Source organism: Labrus bergylta, chromosome 21 (genome assembly GCF_963930695.1).
Source record: "Labrus bergylta chromosome 21, fLabBer1.1, whole genome shotgun sequence".
Taxonomy (NCBI): Eukaryota; Metazoa; Chordata; class Actinopteri; order Labriformes; family Labridae; genus Labrus; species Labrus bergylta.
The window spans coordinates 596490-610475 of NC_089215.1; the positions used below are offsets into that span (position 1 = coordinate 596490).

At 42.8% G+C, this 13986-nt stretch overlaps 1 protein-coding gene across 5 annotated transcripts; it reads right to left on the bottom strand.

Annotated features, from left to right (window-relative positions):
* Positions 1-594: 594 nt before the first annotated feature.
* On the bottom strand, positions 595-13986 carry slc16a12b (solute carrier family 16 member 12b). 5 transcript variants are annotated; one of them, XM_065949839.1, is made up of 8 exons: positions 13668-13986; positions 11535-11663; positions 6015-6118; positions 5792-5935; positions 5373-5666; positions 4823-5174; positions 3388-3647; positions 595-1832 (listed from the first exon to the last, which is right to left on the bottom strand). In XM_065949839.1, the coding sequence occupies exons 2-8, from the start codon at positions 11642-11644 to the stop codon at positions 1591-1593; spliced, it is 1506 nt and encodes a 501-aa protein (XP_065805911.1). In that variant the 5' UTR covers positions 11645-11663; positions 13668-13986; the 3' UTR covers positions 595-1590. The 5 variants fall into 5 exon arrangements, with proteins under 5 accessions (XP_065805911.1, XP_020513182.2, XP_065805909.1 ...); XM_020657526.3 differs by having other exon boundaries at positions 13664-13985; XM_065949837.1 differs by having other exon boundaries at positions 11535-11789; positions 13664-13984.

A 13986-nucleotide genomic window follows, 5' to 3' on the forward strand; every position in this document is an offset into this window, starting at 1 on the left:
TCACATCTGCACTCCTGAAACTATCTAGATAGTTTCAGGAGTGTGAAAACGGTTCTCTGACAACAATGCAGCAGCCAGTATGTCCTCCTTCTAACTTTAGATTCTGCTCCTGAATGCTCTGGATTTGTTTGGACCAGAGAAGGTAGGAGCTTTTAAGACCCCCCCCACACGGCCGTTTTGGACGCCCCTCGGTTTGTCAGATATGAGAGCAGTTATCAGGTCAACAGGTGTTGCAGTGATGGAAGCGGTCAAGAGAAGTGGTTCAGATAGAAGTGATTGTACCCGACCTAAAAAGCCTCTGCATGTTTCTAATAAGCTCCACGAGCAGAAACGTGCTCAAACTAGGATCAATATTGGAGATGCTTTTGAAAAATGGAGAGAGGTTAGAACACAGAAAGGTTTACAGACCCATGCAGAGCTGGATAAACACTGAAGCTTCAGAGTCCACCACATGGTGACCTGAGTGAGCATCCACTCTAGAGAGGAGGGGGGGGGCAGGTCTCTATGATGTTTAGAATTTTAACTGCAGTACCCATTTTAAACACTAGGGGTCTGAATTGCATACTGCTGCTTTAAATGTATTTATAAATTACGACAGATTCTGTGGATTGTGTTTGTTTCTATTGTTTTTATTCATTGGTTGTTCTAGGAGGCAGCTGAACGTTTGCAGCACTTTGAGGTCACAATTGTAGTTTCTGTTTTTGGTTCTTCAGACTTCAAAAAGAGTTACTTAAAAAAAAACATTTCCCTGAATAGAACAAAAATATTTTCACAATAAAATTTTTAAGCACCTTGCATATTTTCACATTGACATGAACATTTTGGCAGCATCATCACTGGAGTCATTAAATCACATTTACAGTCACTTCATCACACAGACGACTTTTTCATCCCAACGCTCATCCAGTGAGCTCAAAGACAAGATGAGGTTCCTGTTTTATTTTGTTAATTCCTGTTCTTGTTGAAGATCCCATATTCTCCTCATGTTCACCTTTCATGTCTGTAAAACCTTTTGAGCAGCTTTGAATGATTTATTTATTTTACACAGGTGTCAGTAAAATCCCTCATTTCAGCTTTTTTCAGCTGCTGTCTCTTTAAGGCCCCCCTCCCCACATGCCCACTTTATTCTGATTGGTCAGCTCTCTGGAAGCCCTCTGTTGGGGCCGAACGCTGCAGGGCTGCAAGGGGAGGGGCTGCTCTCCAGTGCTGGGAGAAGAGAGTCTATGTAAGAGGTTTCAGCGGGGCTTGAAGCCGTCTGGTTCTGGTCTGATTCTTGGTTTCATATCGGGGAACTATGGCATTTAGCGCCCTCTGTAGATTTATCCTGGGATTACTCCAAAATCTATTTACAATGTTCTTCTCGGTCGTGCTCCAGCTCTGAGGTTCAAATCAACCAATCAGAGGCTCTCCACACAGGAAGCTGGAGTTTTTGGCTTTGACTCCTGTGACTACAAAAATATAAGCATGAAGTTTTGTTGCAGTGATGGGAGACTTAATTTATTTGCATTTGATTGACAGATTCCTCGACCAATCACAGCTCCCACCACTGAGTCTTGTGTCCATGAACACGATTGGTTGATTCATCTGACGCTACGAGGCGACGGTGTCAGTGACAGCCAGCTCCTTCTTATAGGTGATGTGGCATTCTGGTTGGTCCGACACACTGAGGGGGAGCGGCTCAGGCTTGGTGTCCTTGGTGATGGAAGTCAGCTGATGGCGGCGACAGTGTCGTATCCCGGCAACAGTAGTGAGGACGAGCGAGCTGGCCAGCAGGGCGGCACCACTGAGGAAGAATGTGGCGGTGTAACTTTGCGTGAGGTCGACGAGCCAACCTGCAGCAAGAGAAGAAGAAAGATGATGTGGTGTGTTTAAAGTCTGTGAGAAAAGCGGGACAAATTAGTGAATTTGAAGCAAAATTATCCTCGGTTTTAAAACGGGCACTGTACTGTCTCTCCCCCCCCCCTCCTCTCTGGAGTCGGTGCTTACGCATGTTGCCATGTCTCGGACACTGAAGCTTCAGTGTTTAGCCAGCTCTGCATCGGTTTGTAAAGCTTTCTGAGAATTGTGGAGCCACATGTCTGATGTGTCCTTGAGCAAGACACACAACCCCAAGCTGCTCCCGCTGCTTTTACTTGAATTATATTCAAGTTTAAATTGATGTTATTGGGCCACCGCTTCTATAAACAGTTTTTAAACCTATTCAATACCCTTTAAAAAAAACTTTAATTCATCCCCTGTGGAGAGAAGCTGTAGTCTATCAAAGGATCTTTGCTCTTTGCTCTCTGTGACCGACCAATCAGCTGCCAGCTCTGTGGTGTTACATAAAGAAGCTGCAATCTCTTGCTTAGGTGTTATTATCGCTCCCTGTCGTAAATATTATATCACATCCTGCTGATCCATCAGTTACCAGATTGATTTCTTCACTTTGGTTCAGAGTACCGTTCAAACTTTAACAGTACAGAGAATTTCTCTGCAAGCTGAGCCCCTCCAGGACCAACACTGAAAAATAAGTGACACATTGCTGGCAAAAATTCATAGCATGAACTACAAGTGTGGCTGACTGAAGTAGCCTTCAATTCTGCAATTCATTTATCAGACACCTTTATCTAAAGCATCGTACATCAGAGATTAAGAGCAAGACGAGTGAGGATCTAGAGTGGAGGAGACAACGTCAACGAACAGCTTTAAGTCTGATCGGACACACAGGAAGTGACCAGAAACAGGGCACAGGTGCTGACAGGAAGTGACCAGAGGCGGAGCACAGGTACTGACAGGAAGTGACCAGAGGCGGAGCACAGGTACTGACAGGAAGTGACCAGAGGCAGAGCACAGGTGCTGACAGGAAGTGACCAGAGGCAGAGCACAGGTGCTGACAGGAAGTGACCAGAGGCAGAGCACAGGTGCTGACAGGAAGTGACCAGAGGCAGAGCACAGGTGCTGACAGGAAGCAACCAGAGGCAGAGCAGAGGTGCTGACAGGTGACCAGTTAGTTAATATACCGTCATCAACAACATCGGCAACTTGTTTGTGAGACCATCGAAACCATCCTAAATATCGTTGTCATCGTCATCACTATCATTAAGGTTGTAGGTGTTCATAAAGAGCTGGGTCTTTAGCTTTTTCTTAAAGGTGCAGAGGGACTCTTCAGACCCAATGGAGTTTGGTGGTTCGTTCCACCAACAGGGGGCGCCAGAGGAGAAGAGTCTAGTTAGTTGTAGTTTTCTTTGCATTGAAGTATAACACATTTGATCGTGCTTTTATACGCATCACTAAACATTGCATATGACACGTTTTCATTTGGTCATCAAAATTAAACATTCTGCAGGAGATTATTTAAAAAGATTTCACGTGAAGCCGTAGGTTACATGTTGGTTTTTGGTTTCTCACCTCCAATTGGCGGGCTGACCAAGTAGGGGATTGCATGGAGAAAGTAGACAACGCCAAGCGCCGAGGACAGGTACGGAGCTCCCACCAGGTCTGACGTCACCACGGGTATCAGCGCCACGTAGGCGCCGTCGAAGTACCCGTAGAGGACGGCGAATGGCACAAGAAGGGAGAAGGAGCAAAGTAAGGGAGTGAAGAGGCAGCAGAGACCCTCCATCGCCACAGAGAAGATGTAACACGTCAGGCGGTATGGCTTTAAACACCTGAAGGATAGAAAAACATGTTTATCATTCGAACGGGAGGAGAGAAAACAGACTGGAGACAAGATTTTAAACAAAGCCATGTTGGATTATCCAACGCTGCTGTGTACTGGTTTCAAGTCGGATAGACTATACCTGTGGGGTCTCTCAAGGATCAGCCCTTGGCCCCCATCTTTTTTACCCTCTACATGCTCCCCCTCTGCTGCACCATCAGCCTGCATGGAATATAGATCCACCGATATGCTGATGACACTCAACTCTACCTGAAAACTGACTCCTCCCTCTCTGCAGCAAGATTTTAAACACAGCCATGTTGGACTATCCAACTAAGATTTATTTCTACCCCGGTCCTTCACAGTTCATACAAAGAATATTAAAAATGTTAAGTTATGAATTAAGCAAGGACGACTGGTCAAAAATCCTATCAAATACGGGGAGGTATATAAAGGAGGCTAGGGGGAAATTTACTCAATATAAAATAACACATAGGTTTTATTTTACTCCTTCTAAACTCCATAGGATGGGCATACTGGCCAAGAATTTATGTTGGAAGTGACAGACAGAACCAGGAACATTTTTACATGCACTCTGGGAATGCAAACTTGTAAACCCATTTTGGGACAAAGTCATGGAACACATAGGTAAGGGGTTGGGTATGACAATACCTAAATCACCAAGGATTTGCCTGTTAGGGGATCAAACTGAATTGACCGAAGTATCGAAATATGACCTTGTTGTGATAAACGTTGGGGTCGTAACGGCTGCACAATTGATCCTTAGATTATGGAAAAGTACGAAAAGTACGTCCCCCCCACAATTTAAGCAATGGATGGAACTTATGTCAGAAACCGTGTCTTATGAACAAGTGTTAGCCAGAATTAATAATGAAGGTGAGAACTTCCAGAGGTTATGGGGCCACTTTTTTGCTTATACATGTAGTACCATTGGTGCATTGTAATGATAAAGACGTGGTACTGTGTATACTGTGGTTACTGAATTGTTATTTTGGTTCCAATTATGTACTCAGTTGTTATGGGACTTTGGGCATACTGTTGTACAACAACAATTCTGTCTGTTTTGTTTGTTGAATGTTAAGTTAAAATAAAAAGTTGAATTACAAAAATACAATAAATAAGATAAATGTTAAGCTGAGTAAAGCTTCAGTCAACGAGTCGTACCGTCTGTCCGTCAGCCAGCCGAAGGTAATGTTCCCCACGATGTCGATGACTCCCAGGATGGACATGAGGAAGGCGGCCTGCTGGTGGCTGACGCCCACGCTCAGGGCGTACGGCACCAGGTAGACAAAGGGGAGGCTGCAGCCGCTTGCCAGGAACAGGAAGGACACGGCCAGGCCCAGGAAGTCAGGTAACAGCAGGAAGCGGTACTCCTTACTAGACAGGAAATGGGAGCTGAAGCAACGCCGCCTCTTCTGAAGTTGCGGGGGGGCGACATTTCCTGATGACAGGAGGTGGTCCTCGGATTCTTTGGAGAGTTTCACTGCGAGCTCGGCGTCATGTGACAAGACGTTGGCTGTATCAGGAGGCAGGAAGGTGAGGATTATGGAGACAGCTTAATCTGCTTTACATGTTGTTGCTAGGTAACCATGTGCCAGTCTCACGGTGATGTTTTATGCGACAGAACAACTAACTTTGGAATTATTTCCATTTCAGCACACTTGATTTTATCGTCTGTAATTATTAGCGTGACAGGCAGCGCACTTTTACTCACCAGGTTTCTCCCCCCCTCCTGACTCCCCCTCATTCCCCTCCGTCTCGTCCTCCTTCACTGTGATTGGTCGGAGCAGCGCCCCGCAGACGATTAGGTTGGCCACGAAGGCGCTGAGAACGAGCAGCGCCCCCCTCCACGAGTACATCTCGATGAGCAGCTGCACCGCCGGCGCCAACACAAATGTGCCGATCCCGCTGCCGGACATGGCGATGCCGTACGCCAACGCCTTCCGTCTGCGGAAGTAACAGCCGACCATGACGATGGCGGGCGTGTAACAGAGAGCAAAGCCCACACCTGGAGAGTGAAGACAGTTCAATAATTAAGTGATGAAACTGAAATTATTATGTCATGAATTCACGCTATACAAATAAAACTAACTGATTGATGTGTGTGTGAGGAGACGTCAGGTGTGTGTCTACCTGTTAGGACTCCCATGCTGAGGTAGAGGAGCTCCAGGCTGCTGCTGAAGGAGGAGAGAAGGAGCCCAGAGGAGGCGAGGAGTCCCCCCAACATCACAGACACCCTGCACGACCACCGGTTAGCAACCAGGCTGCCCACAGGAGCTACACACACACACACACAGAGTCATTCAGCTGATTGATTGATTATTGATCAGAGTCGATCTCTCACTTCAGTACTGACCAAAGAGCATGGTGGTGCAGTCAACCAGGCTGTGAATCCACGCCGTCGCAGCGTAATCAGCTTCAAAATGAGCCTGAAACTCCACGAAGAAGATGGACACACACCTGAAGACACACAGAGGAAGTAATCAATCAATCAATCAATCAATCAATCAATCAATCAATCAAACATTTGAAAACATGTTTGGGGAGCAAAAAATCTGGTCCCCACAACAATAGCCTCAGATTTAACATTCAAGGGTCTAAAATGATGCTATGTGAAGTTGGATACTGCCTGGTTATTTTAATCTTATTACAGAGGGGGGTCCCCAGAAAGGATGCTCTGGCCTTGTGTCTTAACAATGTTATAAAAACAAGGAAGTGTGTGTGGTATTGTGTTGCTATAAAGATGTTTAAAAATTGTTAAGACAAGGGTGGTCACATTATAATAATTTTAAACCACACAATATCAATACCTGTTGTTTTGATACCACAGCAACAAAAATAGAATACCTCAACACACATTATTGGGTCATTTCTAGTTTTCATAAATCTGGAATATCGTTTGTGACGTCCATGCCTTGAGGTCCCTTTCTGACAAGAGGCCCCAGGCAACTGTCTACCTTTGCCTAATGGTAAAACCGTCAATGGTGTTATCTACTGTAATGTGTAACATGTAAAGACACACAGATCGTTTACAGCTGATTTCTGTTCTGGACTTCAGAACATCACAGAAAAAAAGTTTTCCTGTTATACAACACTATGGACACATTATGATCACATGACCAGATGTTTATACTGATCGAAGTTTGAGTCAAATTCAAATCTCGACACACATAAGAGTAACGCATTGTGTGAATCAGCAGAGTATTAGAAACAAAGTTTGTTTGAGTGAGTCCTGCTGCTTGTGTGTGTTTGTTTGTGGAGGTTAAACTGTGAAAAGGAAATGTGTGTCACAGGTCAACACAAGACAACCGGGGGGCTGCAGGTGGTCAAAGGTCTCAGAAGGAGGCAGCTACTCTCAAGCTGTTTCCTCACATGCATGAAACCCTGAAATGTGTTTGTGAACACTAATGGTCTTATTGTTCATCCCCAACTTGACCTAGACATTTTCCTGCCAGCCTCCTATTAAAATTTCTGTAGCCATTTTCACACATGCACCCCAGAAAATCTTCCTGACTTGGTTGTTCACACACTCACAGCAGGAGACTTTCCATGTTGGGCAGGAGGGGAGATACAACATACAGAGAACACGGAAATCGCTGACAACAGAGTTGAACACTATAATCAGCCCTTATATCAGTGCTGTGCAGTTCAACATATTCACTGAATTGACAAAAGAGAAGAGAATTACACACTGTTGAACAGAAAACACCATGAAGCGGGCCAAATTAAAATATTCAGCATTAAGTAGTTGCTTATTAGCATGCTAATTAGAAGCTTACTGGCTGATATTAGTCATTATCAAGCGCTAATTAGTACCTTAGTTATCTTGTCCTTCCATCTATATGATATTTTATACTTATAAAATATAAATATAAAATATTTAATGTTTAAAAAAACCTATATACTGTATAAATGTTGTACTTTTGTACGGTTAAAGAGTAGCCAAGTCGCCCTATGATTCCAGAGGGCTGGAACATCTTGCATCACGAATGCAATGGTTCCCATTCAATGAGGGGTACCTGAACGCACCGTTAGCGTCGGTCTGTAGTAACATGTCAGCAGAAAGTGACGCCTCAGTGAGGTGATGTAAGTCTGAAAAAAACTAATGTTTGTTCAGGTGTCAGAGTCTCACGTCGGCAAGTGCTGTGCTTTACTTAATGCAGACAAACACACACACACACACACACACACACACACACACTCGCTTTAGTAGGTCATGCAGTTCATTGTGTTACATAATCACCCAGAACTTTGAGGTCGGCTGGTGGGAGGATTAACTTTATCTTTATCATAGAATTGAGGCTAAAGGGTAAATTTAAATTTTTTTAACAGCTTTTCATATTTTTGTAAACTATCAAACAACGGTTGTTGTGATCCCAAAATCTCACGATTCGATTTGATTCCGATCCTTGGGGTCCCGATTTGATTCAGAATCTATTTTCAATTCAAAATGATTCATGATTCAAAGTCTATTTATGAATGAGTACATACTTCAGGATCTTCTCCAGTCATCTGTGAGACTGGCTGAATTTATTGCTGCTCCATTTGGCATCCTACTGAGTTAAAGAGCTAGCATTAGCACGTAGCATGGAGTGACTGATTAGCAAAAAAAAAAAACGATTTTTGGAAGTTATGAATCTATTTTAAATCTCAGAAGATAAGATTCTTGATTTTCGCATAAATCGTAATTTTTCCATCTCTAATGACAACCCTAGTAGAAAGTCCAAGTGACAGACCATGCAGTTCCACTATTGTCCACTAGAGGCTGCCTCCAAAAGGGAGTCAATCCCCGGAGAGCCCCGTGTTGAAATGTCCAACTTTACAGCAGTAATAAACATGTTTAGAGTCGGGTTGTCATGATATCTGTATTTCAATACTTCAATACAATTCTAGTAACAATCACATGATAGTGATGTTTGTTTGATACCATGGCAACTAAAAATAATTGCATGAATATTCCTGCATGCTGTCTCAATTGTACAAAGAAATGGTCAACGTTTCTGTACACAATTTTCGATTGATTCATTTCACTCTTACACGCCTGTCTCTTACACATATATCTATTTTTTCCCAAAGCTGCAGTACTTTTTGATACTATTGATCAATAAAATAACAGACTTTGTTGTTTAAAAACACGAGGAATACAGTTCTTTGACAACTTTATGTCTGAAGAACGCCCATATATTCAGTTTACTATCAAAGAAGATCAACAAATTGTTCTAGCATGAAAATTTAAAAGATAATTTTTGTAATTTTTTGGAAAAAATAACTTCTAAATGTTAAAATTATCAGTTTATTCTGTTTACTTTGAATGGAAATGAACTTTTGCATATTTCTGTTGTCTTTGAAGTTGACACATGTTGTTTACCAACAGCTGTAAGTCAACCTGTGTATGCATTGTGTGTGTGTGTGTGTGTGTGTGTGTGTGTGTGTGTGTGTGTCAGAGACTGTGTGTATTTGTACGTCTATCTTTTAAAGGACAGATTTCTGTTTTACGTTTTCAAAGTGAGGACATTTCATCTTTCCAAACTTCACAGATCTGTCTGAGGGTCCAGATTTGGTTTAAACATTCAGGTTATGAGCCGGGTTTTTTATTTTGGGGGTAAAAACAGGAGGGAGAGCGAGGGTCCCCTCCAGTACAGAAATACAAACTGTTTGTGTGTGTGTGGTGTTGACAGAAACAGAAGCTTGCCCTCGTCTTCACGTTAGTAAAACAAGCTGCGTGGAAACAAACGACACTCTGAGTTTAACTATTCATAGACGTACTGACACACCGAGCTGTTACCGGAGCCGATGTAGGTTCAATGGAGACTTTGTTGTTGTTGTTTTGAAGATTACAGTTCTGTTGAGGTTGTCATAATTTGTGATATTTTGATTATTTTTTATCGTACGTGTTTCAAAACTATTCAGTCTTAATGATCGATAGTATCAAAAAGTACCAAAGCTTTAAAAAAACAAAATACGTTGGCGTCCAGTTCCGTTTAAGTGCAAGAAAGAACTTATTCATGCAATTTAGAAACTGTGCAGAAGTTTGCAAGCAATTTTTGATCTTTGAAAACAAAAAACTGCCCGATATCGGATGTCTACAACTTGTGTTTTTTAGGTATCGATATTGTTTGAGGTTTACTAGAATCATATCAAAGTTCAAATGTCTGGTATCTTTACAACCCTAAGGTCTGATATATAAAGGATTCTCTCTGTCCATCCCTTCAGTGGATTCTGTTTCTGAACGAGTGGATCTGTCTCAGCTGTCGTCACTACGAAGACAAACACGCAAACACACTCGAGGGCTGCAGCTAACCCACATTTCAACTTCAGTTAAGAATTTAGACCCCAGGATGTCAACATCGTCGCTCCTAGTCTCTAAAAGTTCAAGAAGACTTTAATAACTGTTTGATTTCTTTTTGACCAGCAGTCAAAAAATCCTTAAAGAATTCAGTTAATCTTTGAAAAAGTGACTGACTTTCTCCTTCTGGTTACAATCGTTAACACCGTCATGTCTGCCTTCATATCATCACCAGTTCTCATCTCCCCTCCTACATGGACTGAGTCTGGATTAACTTTCCTGCTACTTGAGGTTTACCAGGTCTCGGTCTGATGACCCGTTAGCTAGGATCAGGACCAGGTCTCGGTCTGAGGACCCGTTAGCTAGGATCAGGACCAGGTCTCAGTCTGATGACCTGTTAGCTAGGATCAGTACCAGGTCTCGGTCTGATGACCTGTTAGGATCAGGATCAGGTCCAGGTCTCAGTCTGATGACCTGTTAGGATCAGGATCAGGTCCAGGTCTCAGTCTGATGACCTGTTAGGATCAGGATCAGGCATTTCTGACATTTTCTCTGTTTCTAAAAAGACTTGGCACTAAAATAACTTCATCATGAGGATTTATTAGAAAGATCTGTCAAATCTGTCAACCATCTTTAAAGTGCTCGCTCTTGGGATGGAGTTTGGTGTTTTTGGTGCATTTTTGATGCAACCACAACAAGACTTTAAGAGAATCTCAACACTGATAGACTTTCACAACAAATTCTTCACTCAAGTCAAGTTGTTGGTGCAGCGTTAGCATGCTATTTAGCATTAGCTATTTAGCATTAAACAGTGACTCTGTTTCCCCTAGGTTTACAGCGTTGGGGGGCGATATGCCGACACGCCGACACAAACACTTGAAGGAATCTTGGTGTTCATGCGTTACTTTTAATGACAGCTGTCCTTTTCTATCGGAAAGGTATCCTTAAATGACTTCTTTCCCTGATTTCCGACTCTATCCACTATCCTATCTCTACAATAAAGGCACAAAAAGCCAAAAAATAAATCTCTAATATAATGGTAGGGGAAACACTGGAGTCCTGATGAGGCAGTTCTGCAGGTTTGTTTGTCATAAAGCAAAGAACTGGACCACGGCTGTCAAGATTTTAAACACCTCAAAACTTTAAGTAACAATGCTTTAAAAAAAGCATTTATCAGACAGGTGTAGGAGAGCAATAAATCCATCTAAAATTATGCAAACTGTCTAAATTGCACAAAAAAGTGCAACATTTCAATTTACGTTTACTGAAAAATTGCCAATGTTTTTGTGCAATTTCGACAACATGCATGAGTTTGCTGTTTGCATGACTTTTTGATTATTAAAAACTATAAATTACCCAATATTCGGAGTGAAGGACTTCTGTTTTTGTTGTCGTGGTAACACACAGGTATCCATTACATTAGATTTTTACTGGAATCAAATAAAAGTTTTAAAATCTGGTAACCCTAAATTGGACACATTAAAATATTGACCTGATGATGGTGCTACATCATCACAAAAGTTGTAACCCTTTATATTAACATGAACGTGTGTGTGTGTGTGTGTGTGAGTGTGTGTGTGTGTGTGTTACCTTGTCACCGCTCGTGTGCAGACCGTCACCATGAAGCAGCATCCGACAATCACCCAGCCCCAGCCTCCGTCCAGAGGAGACACCGCTCTGCTCCGCTTCACATCACCCATCCTGCAAGCGGCGCTCGTCCTGGACAAAGGAAAAAATGATCCAGTTAAGTTCGTCTCTCCGAGGGATGGATCAGCGCTGACGTCAGCTCCTTTTCCTCAGGTATCCAGGTGAGGTCGGGCGTCAGTTACTCCTCCTCCTCCTCCGCTGAAGGAGGTAGAAACCGTGGAGAAGAGCGTTAAGGATGAGCAAATGAAGATGTCGTCCAGCAGGATTGACAGAGGAGTTGTGTGAAGTGTAAACTAGGGAACAAAGACATCCTCTCTCTCTCTCTCTCTCTCTCTGTCTGTCTGTCTCTCTCTCTCTCTCTCTGTCTGTCTGTCTGTCTCTCTCTCTCTCTCTGTCTGTCTGTCTCTCTCTCTCTCTGTCTGTCTGTCTCTCTCTCTCTCTCTCTCTCTCTCTCTCTCTCTCTCTCTCTCTCTCTCTCTCTCTCTCTCTCTCTCTCTCTCTGATTCAGAGTGGCAGTAGAGTCTGGCTCAGTTCAGTCCGTCTCAGCATGTCTGAAACTCCAGTTAAAGATCTTCTTCAGTCAATAAGTGACCAGCTGACCCTCAATCATTAACTGACCCCTCCGTGTGAACTCTTGAGGTGATGACTTCTGCTGGAGCGTTTGATTTAAACCCTCAAAAAAACTCTCACTCAGACGTCTGCTGCAAACCGAGTGCTACAACTAAACTCCAAGCGATACCCTGAGGACGGTGTCAGGTGTCAGAGAAGAAGACAAACAGGTCTAACAGGACAGGATTTATATCCCACAGCTCCCAGTCTGCTTATTTATATCAGAGAGACGTTCACCGACAGTCTGACAGCAGGGTGGGAAAACCAGGACCAGGACCAGTGAATGAGCGTTTGTACAGTTTTTTATCCTGATGGTTTCAGTGCAACACAAACTGACACACCAAACTGGCAAGGCAGGGTTAGGGAAGAAAGTTCAAGGGAAGAAAGTTCCTGAAAATTTCAGACTACAGTGTCCAAATATATACGACAAAAAAATTAGATAAATGTTTCCACACAAAAAAATAAATAAATGAAAGTGTGGCAACATTTTAGAAAACATTTCTGTACGTTTGAAGAATTTTGGACCAAAGGTTCCAAAATGTTTCTGGCAAAAGTTTCCAAATATTGAATAACAAAATATAAAGTGAAAAGACAAATAGAGAAAAAAGTTCCCCAAAATTTAAGACATTTCTGAAATTTATGACAAAAATTTGCAAAATCTTCAAAGAAAGATTCCAAATGTTTTCTGGCAAAGATTTCCAAATATCCCATTTAAAAAAAAAAGTGAATGAATGTTCATGAATATGTCAGACAAATATTTCAAAACATTTCAAACCAGGGTGCCCACATTTTTCAGACAGAAACCCAAACAGGGTCAGGTGGGTCGAAAAGAGCCAAAAATAGGATCAAAGAAGATCAGCATCTGGGTGAAATAGAGCCAGGACCCGGGTCTAACAGGGTCAAACTAAGTCAAACCAGGACTAGAGCCTGCCAGAGCAAAAACTATAGGGTATAGATACCAGGGCCATGTAGAGTCTAGACCAGAGCTAAACAGGGTCAGGAACTGGGTTTATAAGGGTGGTACCGTTTTGGTCAAAAAGGGTCAAGAATGGGAGGAAAGAAGATCCACATCTGGGTCACATAAAGCCGGGACCAGGGTCAAACAGGGTCAGCAATGGACCCCCCCTCTCTTTGCTTTGACTCCCTCCCCTCATCATTAAAACCACAGTAAAGATAAAAATGCACATTTTACTTTATCTGACAGACTTTAAATATTCAAGGTTTTTTCATTTGATTTGACTTGAATCTGATTTTCGGGTGCTGTGAGCTCTGAAACATTTCAAATCTGCTGCAGAGAAACTTTCCTCCACATCGAAGCGTTCAAGTTTAAGATGGAGAGTCTGACTCTAATTAAGAAGCGTTTTCATTTTCAATCTTTGCATCGAAGTCAATAAAACTTGTTAATGATGCACTGTGGTATTTGTTAGGGTGTGTGTGTGTGTGTGTGTGTGTGTTTTCCTCACCTACTGTACGCGCTGCACACTTTCTCTGAAGTTTCTGCAGCAGCAGATGTTGGGAGGTTCTCGCGGACTCTCTCTCTCCCTCTCTTCCTCGCTCTCTCTCTCTCCCTCTCTGTCTCTCTCCCTCTCTCTGCCTCTCTCGCTCTCTTCCTCTCTCTCTCTCTCTATCTGTCTCTCTCTCTCTCTCTCTCCCTCTGTCTCTCTCTCTGTCTCTCTCTGTCTCTCTCTCTCTCTGCCTCTCTCTGTCTCTCTGTCTCTGTCTCTCTCTTTCTCTCTCTCTGTCTCTGTCTCTCTCTCTCTCTCTCTCCCTGATTGATCAGTTGGTC

Bases quoted from the DNA above. Each gene is read 5' to 3' on its own strand.
- slc16a12b (XM_065949839.1), bottom strand. From the start codon at position 11,644: ATGGGTGATGTGAAGCGGAGCAGAGCGGTGTCTCCTCTGGACGGAGGC. The intron at 5,667-5,791 runs GTAGACACACAC...TTCACTCTCCAG, and splicing joins CAGCATGGGAGTCCTAACAG to GTGTGGGCTTTGCTCTCTGT. The intron at 1,833-3,387 runs GTGAGAAACCAA...CTCTTGCTGCAG, and splicing joins GGTCAGCCCGCCAATTGGAG to GTTGGCTCGTCGACCTCACG.